Source organism: Nannobrachium achirus, assembly GCF_963921795.1.
Source record: "Nannobrachium achirus genome assembly, chromosome: 18".
Classification (NCBI taxonomy): Eukaryota; Metazoa; Chordata; class Actinopteri; order Myctophiformes; family Myctophidae; genus Nannobrachium; species Nannobrachium achirus.
This window is the reverse complement of record NC_137825.1, coordinates 21,289,252-21,304,758: the sequence shown is the minus strand read 5'-3', so window position 1 is coordinate 21,304,758 and position 15,507 is coordinate 21,289,252. Positions and strand designations below refer to the sequence as shown.

At 44.8% G+C, this 15,507-nt stretch overlaps 1 protein-coding gene across 1 annotated transcript in view; it reads right to left on the bottom strand.

Annotated features, from left to right (window-relative positions):
* LOC308303377 (zinc finger MIZ domain-containing protein 1-like) overlaps nucleotides 1–13,263 on the bottom strand; it is a gene marked incomplete at its 3' end in the record, with an annotated part of 78,058 nt that extends 64,795 nt beyond the window's left edge. The window contains exons 1-2 of the mRNA XM_080747730.1: nucleotides 13,144–13,263; nucleotides 232–345 (exon numbers count right to left, since the gene is read on the bottom strand). Of these exons, the coding sequence (XP_080603856.1) occupies nucleotides 232–345; nucleotides 13,144–13,212 (183 nt within the window). The 5' untranslated portion in view covers nucleotides 13,213–13,263. The remainder of the gene's footprint in view (nucleotides 1–231; nucleotides 346–13,143) is intronic.
* Between the last annotated feature and the right edge of the window lie 2,244 nt (nucleotides 13,264–15,507).

Sequence of the window (15,507 nt, the reverse complement as noted above, 5' to 3'; positions counted from 1 at the left end):
CCACTGTTTCAGGGTTGTGGCACGAGGCGAAGCCGAGTGCCAAACAAATCAGCCAACAAACAAATCAGCCAACAAATCAGCCTCCCGCCAACAACCGACTCCCTCTCATGGTAAATGGCTTACTTTTTCAATAGCTAAAGTATACAATAAAAGGCCCCTCCTCCACATTGGGCCCTAGTAGCTCACGCCCACTTCCCCACCCCCCTTGTGACGCCCCTGCGGGCTGCTTACCGTTAAGCATCCCATCAGGCTCTGCTCAAAGGGACGCTGGAAGGCGCGGGGGTCACCGCACCAGTCTAGCAGCTCCGTCGCTGCCGTTTGGAAATTCGCTGGATTTTGTAAGTGCTGGAGGACGGCCGTGGAGGAGGGGGCAAAAAGAGAGAAAAAAAACACAGAAACAAGTTAGGGTTCAATAACACTTTAAGGTTGCAAACATTACAACAAAACACATGTGAACTTTGATAGAAAGAAGTATGTTATATCGTTGGTGTCGGGCAGAAACCTTCCACCTATTTTAGCTTTTTGTGTTTTCTTTTATAAAACAACGTCCTACGTGATTGCACTACAGAGTCACACAAAAGCAGAAAAAGTAGCAGATTCACAAGCTCAAAATGTGGCGTGAAGCATTGTGCTTTGTAGATCTGCTACTTTTGAAGTTGGATCCTGAAAAGTAACAGCTTTGAGGTTTCCACCCGTGACCCGACAGAGACGTAATAGATGCTGCTGTCAAACCTTTAGATAGATGCCTGTTACTAGTCAGCCAGGGTTCTAGTGCAACAAGAGGCAAACCAATCCTGAATAATTTAGATTAACGGCGAACAAAAGAGCAGCATTCTTACGACTAAATATTGGCCGTCACTGCAAGGAAATGGTATGTCAAAATGGCAACGGTTGAAAGAAAAGGTTGAAAGTATAAACCTTGAACATCTATATTCTGAGGGGAACATTAGCCAATAATAGCTGATCTACACACCACGTTGGTGCATCGTGAGCTCGTAGATCACCTATTTTTGGCGAAGAGGTTTGGCATGGTAGATATTTGATATTCATTTTCATCAGGCACTCATTTTAACCATGTTATTTTCATTGAAAGCACCCGTCCTTGGTTCTGGTGACTAATACTGCCCTCCTAATACGTGAGGGGCCATGTTTTTTCAATTGCTTTTTTTATTTATTTTTAATAACTTCTTTGGAAAATGAAAAATAATAAGAAGAAGAAGAAGAAGAAAAGAAAAAAAGAAAATGTGAGATTGAGGAACAAAAATGTCTGGCGTGCTCCCAAAGGCCTGGGTAGATGATAAAATTGCCCATTTTTCTTTGTTGAGAGTGAAATACCCTTCAATGCACTTGAGTGAAGGGTGTGTTCCCGATACACAAACGACACAAGCAAGCATGCTTCCACTTTGCACTCTGTGGGTCCGTGCCTTCCCATCCAGTGTAATAAATCTCCCTGTATGGCCAGGCCTGCATGTGAATAGTCGCACACAGGACCAGTGGTGGAAGGTAACTTTTACTTAACTGTGCTTAATAATAAAAAAAAGTGTTTTGGTATTTGTACTTTACTTGAGTATTTCCAATTTCCAATACTTACTTACATCTGCACTACATCTCGGATCCAAATATTGTACTTTTACTCCACTACATTTATTTGAAAACTTTAGTTACTAGAACATACATGAACCACTTTAGCCCAATTTTATACCATGGCTATTTGAAAATAGCCGATCTACAAGCTCACCGCGTTGTGAGCTTGTACTGTAGATCTGCTATTTTCAAACATTTTGTACTTTGTACTTTTGGTACTTTAAGTACATTTTGATGCCAACACTTTCCTACTTTTATTCCTGGCTTTTACTTGCAACAGAGTATTTAAAATTGCAGTATTTACACTTTTACTTAACAAATAAATGAGAGTTCTTTTCTTTTTCCACCACTGCACACAGGACCTGGTTTGGGCGGTCACACAGGCCTCGGCCTGTATGACTCTATCTGACAGCTGGGGGGGTTCCTTGACCTTCAGCTTCACCTCTACGCCATTGGTCCCCCCTCCCACCCCCCCACCCCCACACACACACTCCCCCACCCCTGCTCCACACCCTGGCTGCAGCCCTGCTCACTAATCCTGTTGTCGTTCATACTGTACATCAACAAGAGACATAGGGGACATCTATATACTGTATACTACTGTATACAGCTTACACATAGGGGACATCTACTGTATACTACTGTATACAGCTTACACATATAGGGGACAACTACTGTATACTACTGTATACAGCTTACACATATAGGGGACATCTACTGTATACTACACATAGGGGACATCTACTGTATACTACTGTATACAGCTTACACACCGGGCTGGGCTGGGCTGGCTGCTGGCCACTGTTGAAAACACCATCTCATAGAGTCACCTATGATCATCACTAGGCCAATATATACTGTATACACACACACACGCGCGCGCACACGCGCGCGCACACACACACACACACACACACGCACACCTATATTGTATATATTGTTGTATATAAGTCCAAAACTGTTGTGCATGTCACGATAATTGGTTGAAATTGATTAGTACCGGCCGATATGTCATTCAGATTGGACTTTTAGGGTATTTGAAAATAGGGTGCACAAAAAACAGAAATATATATGCTCTAAAAAGTGTGAAAAACATATTTTTCTTCTACTCCACTACATCTCAGATTCAAATAATGTAGCTAATTTTATTCCCCTGCAATTATTTGAAAACTAGATTTTGTATACATTTTGAACTAGTGAACTCTTTTGGTACTTTAAGTCCATTTTTGATGCCAATACATGTGTAGTTGAGTTAATTTTGAATTCCGGACTTTTACTTGTAACAGAGTATTTCTATATTGCAGTATTGATACTTTTACTTAAGTAAAAAAAAAAATCAAGTACTTTTCCACCACTGCAAGACAGCAGCAGCACCCATGCAGCGACCGACTGTACCCCATACGACCTTTAGGGGGCAGCAGAGGTCAGGATTTCATTAAGGCAAAGATTTCATATCAATTTACAAAGCAGGCAGTTTGACAAGCGGGGGCCGGATGAAACCAGTCTTGTTTATCTTTAGTGCATGTATGTGCGAGCCCACTGCTGCAACACCCCTCCCCTCCACACCCCACCACAGGGTAAATCTTTGTTGGGGTGGGGTGGGGGGCATAAGAATTCTGCTGGTGGATAAAGTCTTGGCGGAGGAACTCCACATTCACAGATGCTAAATTTAGACGAGTCTGGGAGCGCGATACGTACGCGCAAGCAATCAGTGTACTGTAGCTGTAGCGAATATGGAGGTCTGGAGCAGGGGAGTCACAAGGGGGGGAAAAGTGGGACTGAGTTACTAGGGCCCAAGGTGGAGGGGCCTTAATTATTTCAAACTTTAGCTATTGAAAAATAGCAGATATACAAGCTCACAGCGCGGCACCGAGTGCCGCGCTGCGAGCTTGTAGATCTGCCATTTTTGAAAAGTCGTGAAAATGTGTGCAAATCTTTGAATATATGTATTTTTAAGCGAGCGTTTGTAACAAAAAATTTGCTTCTGGGGGGCTTTCGAACACATCGGAAAGTAAAATTTACTAAACGAAATATTTTGAGATCGGGGTCCGTGGCCAAATACATATATATCATTTTGGGGGTCCTTCACATGAAAACGTTTGAGCACCACTGACATAGAAACATACAGTAGTATTTTCCTTAGAAGCATTTGAAATATTCTTGAGACTTACACAAATGTTCAAATTTTTTCAAAAAATAGCAGATCTACAAGATTGTATATCTGCTATTTTTCAAAAGTTAAAGCACAAAATAATGCGCAATAATGCGTTGCCAGTCTAAGTGGGTTAAAACCCCAACTCCTATGAAGAACATTCATGGGGGGCCCCGCAGTGAATCCTTGTACCCAGGGCCCAGAATTTGTTGTGACACCCCTGACGGAGGTCTGCAGGAAAGGGGTTGTGGGGGGTATAACACCACTAGGGATGGGACGATACGCGATATTATCGTTTATCGTGATAAAAAACACTCTGAGATTCAATTTATCGTGATATTGTCCTCCGTCATGCACTGGGATCAATTCACATTTTATTTGCTGCATATCCGGCACCACTTAAACCCTCTATAATTGGTAAAAGGTACTTATAATATACGTACTTGATACAGTCTTTTTTTGATGAGATGTCTTGGCCAAAAAATAGCAGATCTACAAGCTCACGTGTCGCGTTGTGACGCGTTGTGGGCTATTTTTTAAATGTTCCGCCCCAGGATAATGGATTTTGATTATCGTGATAATATCGTAAATCGTGATTTCTTTGGTCACAATAATTGTGATATGACATTTTCATATCGTCCCATCCCTAAACTCCACCACCACTACCACCAGCAGCAGCAGCACTCTGCCTGCCTCCAAGTGATTACTGTTCTTTGCTCTCTGAACAATTGGTCCCACCAGTGTGGCTGTCACGCGGTGAAGCTTGGCACTGCCACGCCACAGATGTTACCCCCTACTCCAGCCAAGACCCACCAATCAAACCTAAACTAGTAGCCAGGAGACCCCCTGCCCGCGTGCCACCCACACCCCCCACTCCCCCTCCCCGGGTGAGAGACAAGAGAGAGGATCACCCACACACACACAGAGAGAGAGAGATCCTCTGTCTAGCACAACAGTGGTTCTCAAAGTGGGGTTGGGGACCCTCAGGGGTCCTTGAGGGGGTTCCAGGGGGTCCCCTGCTAAATCAGTTAATGCAGTATAGCATCGAAAAACAGTTCAACCACTTTAACCGGCTGTACAGACGTGGACCTTTTGAAAATAGCAGATCTGTAAAGCTCACAACGAATCACATTTCAAAGAATTTTGAATATATATATTTTTTTTACATTTGATTTTACCCAAATCTTGTACAGATTGGCACAAAATATTTTCAGAAGAGGAGCGGCAGACAAACACGTGAAGATCTGGGGGTCCTTGCAATGAACCACTGCTCTCTAGCACTAACACGTTCCGCTTCACGCGCCAAAAGCAGCCCATCTACACGCTCGTATTGAGCGTGTAGATCGGCTATATTCAGATTAACTCCAGTCAAAGCTCAGCCCAGCCAGAGAGAGAGAGAGAGAGATAGATAGGGAGAGTGGGAGACAAAGACAGAATGGTAACATGCTGCCATCCAGACAATACTGCTTCCTCAGATACAATCATCCACTGTTACTCATTTCTTCAAACGACTTGATCTACAGGCAGCGTTCTGCACATCTGCAGCACAACACAATGTGACAGCTAGCGAGCATGCACACACACACACACACACACACACACACACGCGCGCGCGCGCGCACACAAACACGTGCGCGCACATTAGAGCAGCGCAAATCATCTCCCTCCAATCAGAGTCACAACACAGGGCAGAGGTGGAAGAAGTACTCATATTTGTATTTATTTAATTAAAAGTAACAATACAACAATATAAGAATATTGTGGTATGTTACAAGTAAAAGGCCTGTCTGCAGAATTTTACTTGAATTTGACAAATTACATACACACATATATATATATATATATTTTTTCTTTTTTTTTTTTTTTCAAATTCCGAGAACTGTAGCCAAAAATAGCCGATCTACAAGCTCACAACGCCTCGCCTGCGAGGCGTTGTGAGCTTGTAGATCGGCTATTTTCGGCAAAGAGGTTTGGTGTAGAGGGGAAAAAGAGCAGATCAAGTGCAGCGTGAAAGGTACATTTTATTAAGTATTGACGGCTCAAGTGGTTAAATATCTGAAAACACAAATTGACATGAATCCAAAATACACTGATGATTGTGCTGTCAATATGAAACTACTGTATATGGAATCTATTAAAAGGTTGTGGGGGTCCCTGCTTCATCTCTCTCTCCACTAGGGTGTCCTTGGCCTGAAAACATTGGAGACCCGCTTGCTCTAAGCAACGCGTTGTGAGCTTGTAGACCGGCTATCCGCTGAGCTAACTGCGCTCATTATACAGTGTACTCAACGATACCCCCCAGAGTAATGAAAGCACATTAAACGTACATAATCCTGGAGAAGGAACAGACAGTGGCAGCAGCATGCAGCAACCCAACAGCTGCACAGCACAGCCAACGTAAGGAGGCACTTCCACTTTATCTCCCAGTATTGACATTTACAGTTTGAGGAAGTGCTCCTGTCGTGAGGAGGATAGTTCATACAGTGGTTTCTGCCAAAAGCCCATGCGCTGTACATATCATCCTACCGGCGCGCCTTGACAGCACGCTGACTTCCCCCCCAGGGGTGTCGCACCAAATGCCGGGCCCTGGGTACAAGGATCCACTCACATTTTGCGCTTTAACTATTGAAAAATAGCAGATATACAAGCTCGCAGCGCGGCACTCGTAGTCCTGCTATTTTTGAAAAATCGTGAAAATGTGTGCGGAGTCTGAAGATTTTCAAATCATTTCTAAGGGTTTAAAAAAAAAAACTATGTTTCTATGTCAGTGGTGCTCAAATGTTTTCATGTGAAGGGCCCCCAAAATGATATGTATTTGGCCACGGACCCCCCATCTCAAAATATTTAGTTCCAGGGACCCCCCCACTAGCAAAATTTTAGTTCGCTGAAAAAAGTACATATATTCAGAGATTTGCACACATTTCCACGACTTTTCAAAAATAGCAGATCTACAAGCTCGCAGCGCGGCACTCGGTGCCTCACTGTGAGCTTGTATATCTGCTATTTTTCAATAGCTAAATAATTAAGGCCCCTCCACCTTGGGCCCTAGTAACTCAGTCCCACATCTCCCCCACCTTGTGACGCCCCTGCTTCCCCCCACCGCGCGCAGAAAGAAAATACTGTCGCTGGAACGCATAGCATGCAGTATCAAGGATCCCTGCACGTCTTTCCGACGTGTTCACAAGCAGAGCGATTCTCAACACACCAGGACGACAGGCCGTTGTGATGACAAACTATGTGGTTATGGTCGAGACTGCATTGCTAAAGAAAATGTTCTTTCGGTAACATTTCTTTTTTGTTAACCACTTAAACACTATATACTTAGTTGACCGGGCAGGGGTCCCCCAGGGGCTCCTTTTCCCCCCTCTACACCAGGGTTCTTCAACGTTTTCAGGCCAAGGACCCCTTAGCTGAGAGAGAGATGAAGCAGGGACCCCCAGATTACATATAGTTTCATCGTTTGACAGCACAATCATCCACTTGAACCGTCAATACTTAATAAACTTGACCTTTCACTCTGTACTTAGTGTGCTTTTTTCCCTCTCGAAAATAGTCGGTCTACAAGCTCACAACGCCTCGCAGCGCTGTGAGGCGTTGTGAGATTGTAGATCTACTATTTTTGTCTAAAGTTCTCAGTATATGGAGACTAGGGTTCAAGTGGTTAATATAAAAAAAGGAGAAAAAAGGTTCTACCACACAAAGATTTGGAGGACCCCCTGTAGTGACTCTGAGGACCCCATAGGGGTCCCGGACCCCCTGTTGAAGATCCCTGCTCTAAGCCAAACCTCTCCGCCCCAGAAATCTACGAGAAAATCAAGGTCCTGGAGCGATGCGTTGTGAGTTTGTAGATGTAGGTCGCTGAATGTTTGCCACAGGATAGCTGTAGGGTTTGTGTGGTTAAAGAGGTCTGTGTTTGGGAGTTAGACACATAAACATGTCGATTTCCTGCGCAAACTTTTTTTTTTTTTTTTTTACTTGGGCCATGTGCTACGCAGGCCAACACACACAAAAGCTGCATTGCTGCCTTGCTCCATTTATAGTCATGTGTTTGGACATACATTTGCTTCTGTAATACTACTTTCTTACATATTATAACAGTTTATTAATTCATGCACACTCATTTAAAATCATTAAATTATGCAGGGACTGGAGGTTGAATCTACAGCCATGAATCTTTTTTATTATTATTCTTTTACCACTAAAGCCTACATACTTACTTCTCCCGGGTCCCCTAGGGCTCATTTGGATCGCAAATCACGTTGTTCCCTCTACACCAAATCTCTTATAGCCGAATATGGCTGATCTGGCATGTTGTGAGCTTGTAGATCTGCTATTTTCTCCGAATGTTCGCCCTAGAATACGGACACTACGGTTCATCTGACTTTTATGCTTTAACTTTCAAAAAATTGCAGGTATACAAGCTCACAGCGCGGCACCGAAAACCGTGAAAATGTGTGCAAGCCTTTGAATCTTCTAAATCCTTCTAATGTTTTTTGAAAAACCTATGTTTCTATGTCAGTGGTTGGCCACGGACCCCCATCTCAAAATATTTAGTTCCAGGGACCACCCAGAAGCAAAATTTGAGTTACAAATGTGCGCTCTAAAAATACATACCTGTATATTCAAAGATTTGCAAGCATTTTCACGACTTTTCAAAAATAGCAGATATACAAGCTATTTTGTCAGGGAAAAACCAAGGACAAACAGTTGTCCGATTTCAACGTGTTTTGGATACTGATATTAGGTTTCATGGTCAAAATACACACACATCATTCCCAGCAGTCTGAGAATGCCTTTGCGTCGCTGTGTACAAATGACATTAGTACAATGCTACAACAACGGTCCAATTTGAAAACGACCACGGCGTATAATGATTTGCCATTCGACTCTTCCCCCCGCTATTCAATCACAAACAACCGATTCCAATTTCCTACACTTTATCATGGCGCTCGGCAGTAATTCATCATTTGAGCAACAAAATCAATTTGTCCCCCTGTCCGCTGAACTGGCCCGGGCCCATTCAGACACGACGTGTCCCATCCTCCCCCCACAAAACAACAGCACAATGGCAAGGACGGGGCTTCATTCATATTCCCAGCCACCGACACCCGCCGTCCATATTTTTTGCTTTCAAGACGTCCAGGTTTTTTTCTCATCCGTGCGGCGCAGCACACTTTCAATTAAAAGCAAACAGCTGGATTGGTTTACAATATTTTCCCCTTAATTATTTTAATGGGTGGATATTGGACAATGGGCGAGCCGGGAGGGGGAGATAGCGAGCTAATTGTTCTGATCTCCCCTGTTGATCGTGGCTGTGTGCAGGCAGGGAGAGAGAGAGAGCAGAGGTGGCACACCAAATTCTGGGCCCTGGGTACAAGGATTCACTGTGGGCCCCCATGAATGGGAACGCATTATCATGCATTATTTTGTGCTTCAGCCAATGAAAAATAGCAGATAGCTCACAGCGCGGCACCGAGTGCCGCGCTGCGAGCTTGTAGATCTTCTATTTTTGAAAAATCGTGAAGATTTGTGCACGATTCTATAAATCCTTCTAGGTTTTTTTTTTAAACATAATTATGTTTCTATGTCAGTGGTGCTCAAACCTTTTCATGTGAATGACCCCCAAAATGATATGTATTTGGGTACGGACCCCCATCTCAAAATATTTAGTACCAGGGACCCCCAGAAGCAAAATTTTAGTTGCTTTTAGTGCTCGCAGTGCTGAAAATCTGCTATTTTTCAATAGCTAAAGTATAAAATAATAATTAAGGTCCCTCCACCTTCCTTGGGCCCTAGTAACTCAGTCCCACTTTCCCCCCCAGTGTGACGCCCCTGGAGAGAGAGAGAGAGAGAGAGAGAGAGGGGAGAATGGAAGGCCAACTGAATGGGCTCAGCGCTAGTCTAATTGGCAGGACATAAATGGTATTTATTATACGGGCCTTTCCAAACCCTGATTGTCTGCCGCAACAAAGCTGCCTCTATTAGCAGGGCGCTGGCTCTCACTGGCTGGTTTGAAATAACCCGCCGTTTAACCATTTATTTGATGAATTGGAGCCCCCCCACCCGATGCCATGGATCTGTCTAATTGGCATGTTTGCCCATGTGCCGCTGACGTTGGGGCCGATGCTTGTTTGACCAAATGAACCCTAGCCACCCCCCGTTCTGGGACGTGTCACAATATAGACGAACAAACGCTCCCGCGAAAATAAGACGCTCTACGAGCTGCGGTGCATCGCGAACTTGTAGAATAGGGCAGTGGTTCTCAACCTGTGGGCCCACATTATTTGGGGGGGATTAACTTAATGTGCAACATTGTTTTCTCACTCAACAGTAAACAAACCAACACAAAGTTTCATTGTATAGAGGGCATCTGCACATTTCCAAAGTGACAATTTAAGGACTTTTTAATACCTCTGACAAATTAAACATTGGCCAAAATTGTCAAATATTAGAGGCAGAAATTGTGAAAAATAGCAGATCTACACGCTCACAACGTTGTGAGCATGTAGATCTGCTATTTTCACAATAGAACCGTGTTATACAAAATGTAATGCCTCAACTCTTAGTGCTCGTCAGGGTCCAATTAAAATATGATTATTTTGGGGGTCGCGGTCTGAAAGGGTTGAGAACCACTGGAATGGGGGGGCAAGTACAGACCCCTGGGGGACCGCGGTCAGCGAGGTATAGAGGGGTTTAAGTGGTAAAATTTGTGCCTATAGGGGGTTAATGGCTACATTTGACCCTGATGTAAGACTAGGACACATGCAAATCAACCCTCCCCTTTTCCTCTTCTCGGGACCACTGTCACATCACGGTCCTGTTGGCTTGGAGTCATGACAGCAAAATGTCACTGTCACAGATCAACAAGCTCACAGCGTGGCTGCAAGCTTGTAGATCTGCTTCTTTTTTTTTAATCGTGAAATATTTTTTACCCGATTCTAGTGTCTTCTAAATCCTTCAAATGTTTTTTGAAAAATCTGTTTCTATGTCAGTGGTGCCGCGCTGTGAGCTTGTATATCTGCTATTTTTCAATAGTTAAAGCATAAAATAATGCGTTCCAGGCCTTTTGCACAGTTGCACTTAATGGGTTAATATAAAATGACTCCAGTGCCACCTCCTCCTATAAGACTAATGAACAGGTGGAGGGAGGATTATGATATTAAGTATACATACATATATTATCCAACAGAGATGAGAGTATAGTGTGAATTGACCCTCCGCAGTTAAACGAACCCTCTGGATTCTTTAGACTCACAGAGAGAGAAAGACACAGAGAATGTGTTGGGCTTATTACCTGTGAAACATCAAAGCCTTTCTCTGCACTAGGGGCCTTAACTCTCTCTCCTTCTCTCTCTCTCTTTCTCTCCCTCCCTCCCTCCCCCAGAGGCGTCAATTGGGTATGGCAGGGGTATGCAGCTGCCATACCCTGGGTCCAGGGGGGAAAATAAAAGTTACTTTTAAATATAAATCCATCAATGTCTCTTTTTCTATCTGTGCTGGTTATTATGTTGTTAAATCACAGTAAAATAACTACAAATGCAAAATTTAACAAAATGGTCACTTTAACAAGGTATTATAATTATATTCTCCCCATCTTGACAAAATGGTATATTCTCAGGTTCCGCAGGTCAGCAGCACAGGTGCAATGCATTTATTGTTAATTGTGGCACATTTACTAACACGCCAAAGTTTAGCTGCACTTGAACAACCGTTCCAGGCTGCCATATCCAGCCCTAGGAACCGCAGAAACCCGGGGGAAAAAAACGGACAAACCCCGATTTTTCGCGCACGCATGTGTGGACTCCCATCTTTGCCATACCCTAGCTTTTGCTGAACTGACGCCACTGCCCTCCCCCCTCCCTCCCTCCCTCCCTCCCTCCCTCCCTGCCTCTCTCTCTCTGTGCTAGCAGAGTCCCAGGACAATTCTATCTCTCAACAGACCTCTTAATAGCGCTGCGCTCCCCACCGAGGGTGGCAGCTAGGCGCTAGCAGACAAGACATTGCAGCGATGTGTGCGAACACGTTAGCCCCTTACAGAATGTCTCAAACAATCTTTCTTTCCTGTACTTTTTTTCCCCACTTCTTCTCAAGTGGTGAAATAAAAGAAAAATAAGGCGGAAAAAAAGGGTGTGTGTGTGTGTGGGGGGGGGGGGGGGGCAGGGGGGTTCGTTCGGGTGGAGGCAGGAGGACACACACAACAACGCCAGAAGAAAGCAAACAAAACAGTGCCGTCAAAGTTAAATGAGAGATCAAAGGGGGGCTGAAACCTTCCCCCCCCCCCCACCCTCTCTCTCTCTCTCCCCGTAGCCCCGGGGGTTTTAGCGCACGTAGTGCACGTTTAATTCTGCCAGAGAGAGAGAGAGAGACTCATCCTGTAGTAAAGGCCGGGCCGGCAGCAGGAGAACAAAGGCAGCTTGGCGGGGAGTGAGTGAGTGGTGCTGGGTTGAGACAGGACAGGACAGACAGCAGAGGAAACCGTCTTTGACCCCACAGTCAGTAACCTGAGTCCCACCACCACTAGCCCTGATAAAAGGCTCTGTCTGTCTGTCTTTCTGTCTGTCTGTCTGGGGACAGAGGGGACAGTTTTGATGCTACAGGCCGTTAGAGAGAGAGCATTGCTGCTTCCAGTTCTGCATAACTCTGAGGGGCCTTTTCCACCGGCAAAGAACCAGTGCTGGTTCAACTTACTTTCCTTGGTTCGTTCTTGCGAACCGGCTTGTGTTTCCACCAGATTGAACCATGATGGAACCAGAGGAACCAAGGAGTTTGTGGTTCCGGTTCGGAACCAACTTTTACGGTTCGGAACCAACTCCGGTTCTCGTGGAAAAGCTCACCTCTGTTCATCCCATAGGCAGGAGAAAGAACCAGAACACACGCGTGTGTCCATAGCACATCCCTTTGACTTATTGTTCTCTTTATATACACAGACGAATCATCAGTGTTGTTCAGTTGACTCAAAACCATGGTCCATTTGACTCCGTTTCTACACCCTCAGACAAACCAATGGGTTGGACTGCAGTCTGAACAAAGCCTTTCAGTTCAGAAGCTCCCAACCTGCTCTGGATCTCGGCCCGGCCCATTTGAAAACCTCAAGAAGCCTTGGTGGTGGGTGGCCCACCCATCTGCCCACCTAACACGCCAGCCATTCTGACTGCCGGCTTGGTTCAAGATTTTTTCAAGGTTTTAAAGAAAAATTACAGTGAATTTTTTTTATCTTATAATTTGGGGGCCGACTTGGAACATCCTACAGGCCCACAGGTTGGGAATCGCCACCTTGTAGTTTTCTTGTGGAGTTCAGGCTGGGGGATCAGTGTAGTTGTAGTTTTCTAGTGGAGTGCAGGCTGGGGGATGTAGTTTTCTGGTGGAGTGCAGGCTAGGGGATCAGTGTGTGTGTGTCGGCAGCTCACCTGTTTGATGCATAGCAGACGGTCGTTGGTCTGCTGTATGTGTCTGTCCATGGACGGAATAGAGTTCATGTTGATTGTCCGCGCTCTCTGTGGCCTCTATCTGCCAGCCATCAAACTGTGGCGCTCTGGAGGAGAGAGAGAGAGAGAGAGAGACAAAACAGTTACAAAACGATCTTCCTCCCCGGTAAGCTGCCAACCCCATAACCCCATCACCACCAGGCAGGGACATGCTGGGCCCCTGATTCAGCCCGGGAAAAAGAGTTGGAGAGGCCCTCATTGCGTGCTATAGAGAGAGAGAGATCTCTCTATAGCGCTGCTGCTACTCAAAGATTTGTGACAATTACATGAGTTATATTTCGTCGTTGTCGGGTGGAAACCTTGTATGTCCAAAACTGTTTGTTTTGTATTTATCATTTTAAAAATGATTTAAACTTGTGAAAACAGCCGATCTACAAGCACACTTGTGTGCTTGTAGATCTGCTGTAGATCTGCTGTTTTCACTACTTTTGTGCAACGGCCTTGTATGATGAAGCAGGGCTTTGCTTTGCTTTACACATTTGAAACAAGGTTTCTGCCCGACAGTGCCGATTTACTTTGTTGGCCGCCCAGCCCAAAAAATGGAACAAAGGCCGACATTTTATTTATTTATTTTTCCTAATGGCCGGCCTGGACCGGCCGGGAATGAACCGGCCGTTCGGGAGTTGTCCCGCTTTTCCCAATGTCCAGCACGTCCCTGCCACCAGGATATTGCAGGTTAGCGAGTGCGTACTTGGCGTTGTGTGTGTGTGTGTGTGCGCGCGCGCGCGCGTGTCTCCTCTGTAGCACGTGCGTGCGCTGGGAGCCGAGCAGGGGCGATATCGATTTGGCAGGTGACAAGCACCATCGGAGAGCTCAAAGGATGACATTGCTCCCAGCCCCCCCTGTGTGTGACATCCTTAACAAGCCCTGACCGTCCGACGCGTGGGTCAGCGCTACAAGCGGACGCCCGGGCCCCCGCGCTTGCTAACAACACCTCCGGGTGGAGGCCAGCACAGGCGGGGGAGGAGGAGGTCTCGCTGTCACGCAATCGTCTACAGATGCAAGCAAGGTGGACAGTAACGAAGTAGACGTCTACTTGAGTACTGTATTTCACATTAACACTACTAATGTGATTTTCTTTTGCACTTTACTTGTTGTTGTCGTTTTATTTTTGGATGCTTATGACTTTCACTCCATGAGGAAAATGAGGAAAAGTCCAATATGAATGAACCACATTCACCATTTCAAATATGCATTACATTTCAAATATAATCAAAATAGCAGATCTACAAGCTTGTCTATCTGCTATTTTCTCCAGTCACTTCAAGTCAAAGAAGTACCAAATTTAACAGAGTGACTTTTCACTTAGCAGTTGGGTCATAATATTTGACCAGGAGTGTCCACACTTTGACTCCAGCATTCTGGGTCAAGTGCTTTGTCATCACTGATGGCTGCAGGTGCGAAGGAGAACGCCATGGTGGAAAGTCAAGTCAGTGGTGAAAAGTAACTAAGTATTGTACTTAAGTAAAATTTTGAGGTATTTGTACTTTACTTGAGTATGTCCAATTTCCAATACTTTGACTTCACTCCACTAAATCTGGGATCCAACTATTGTACTTTTACTCCACTACATTTATTTGAAAGCTTTAGTTACAAGTTACTTTGCAGATATAAATTCTAATATTATCAAACATACATTAAACACTTTATCCGTAATTTATACCTTGGCTATTTTCAAACATTTTGTACTTTTGCTTTTGGTACTTTGACTACATTTTGATGCCAACACTTTCATACTTTTACTCAAGTACATTTTTAATTCTGGACCTTTACTTGTAAGGGTGCCCTCGCACGAAAATACCTATGAGAGTGGAATCCGCGTTCCGCCAATGCATTTCTATGAGTAGGGAGCGTTTTTTGCAGAACTGGCATGAAACCGCTTCACTCTCATTGAAATGCATTGGCGGAACGCGGATTCCACTCTCATAGGTACTTTGGTGTGAGGGCACCCTAACAGAGTACATCTACATTGCAGTATTGATACTTCTACTTAGGTAAAGAATGTGAGTACTTTTTCCACCACAGTATGTTTTGCAGGGTCCACCCTAGCTGTGGAAGCAGCGGAGAGCATTACCTCAGCACAGGGAGAGGCTTCCAGCCCTTCCAACCCGCCCCAGTGAGAACATGGACTTGGCATGGTCTCTGTGTTTACATTACTGTGCCATTATGTCATCCCTGCTGCTTAACAATTATCTGTAACCCGGCGTCCAGACATGTTCTCTGACTGCAACTCATGTTCTACACATCACTGTGGGACCCAAACAGTGGGTCGAGACCCACTTGTGG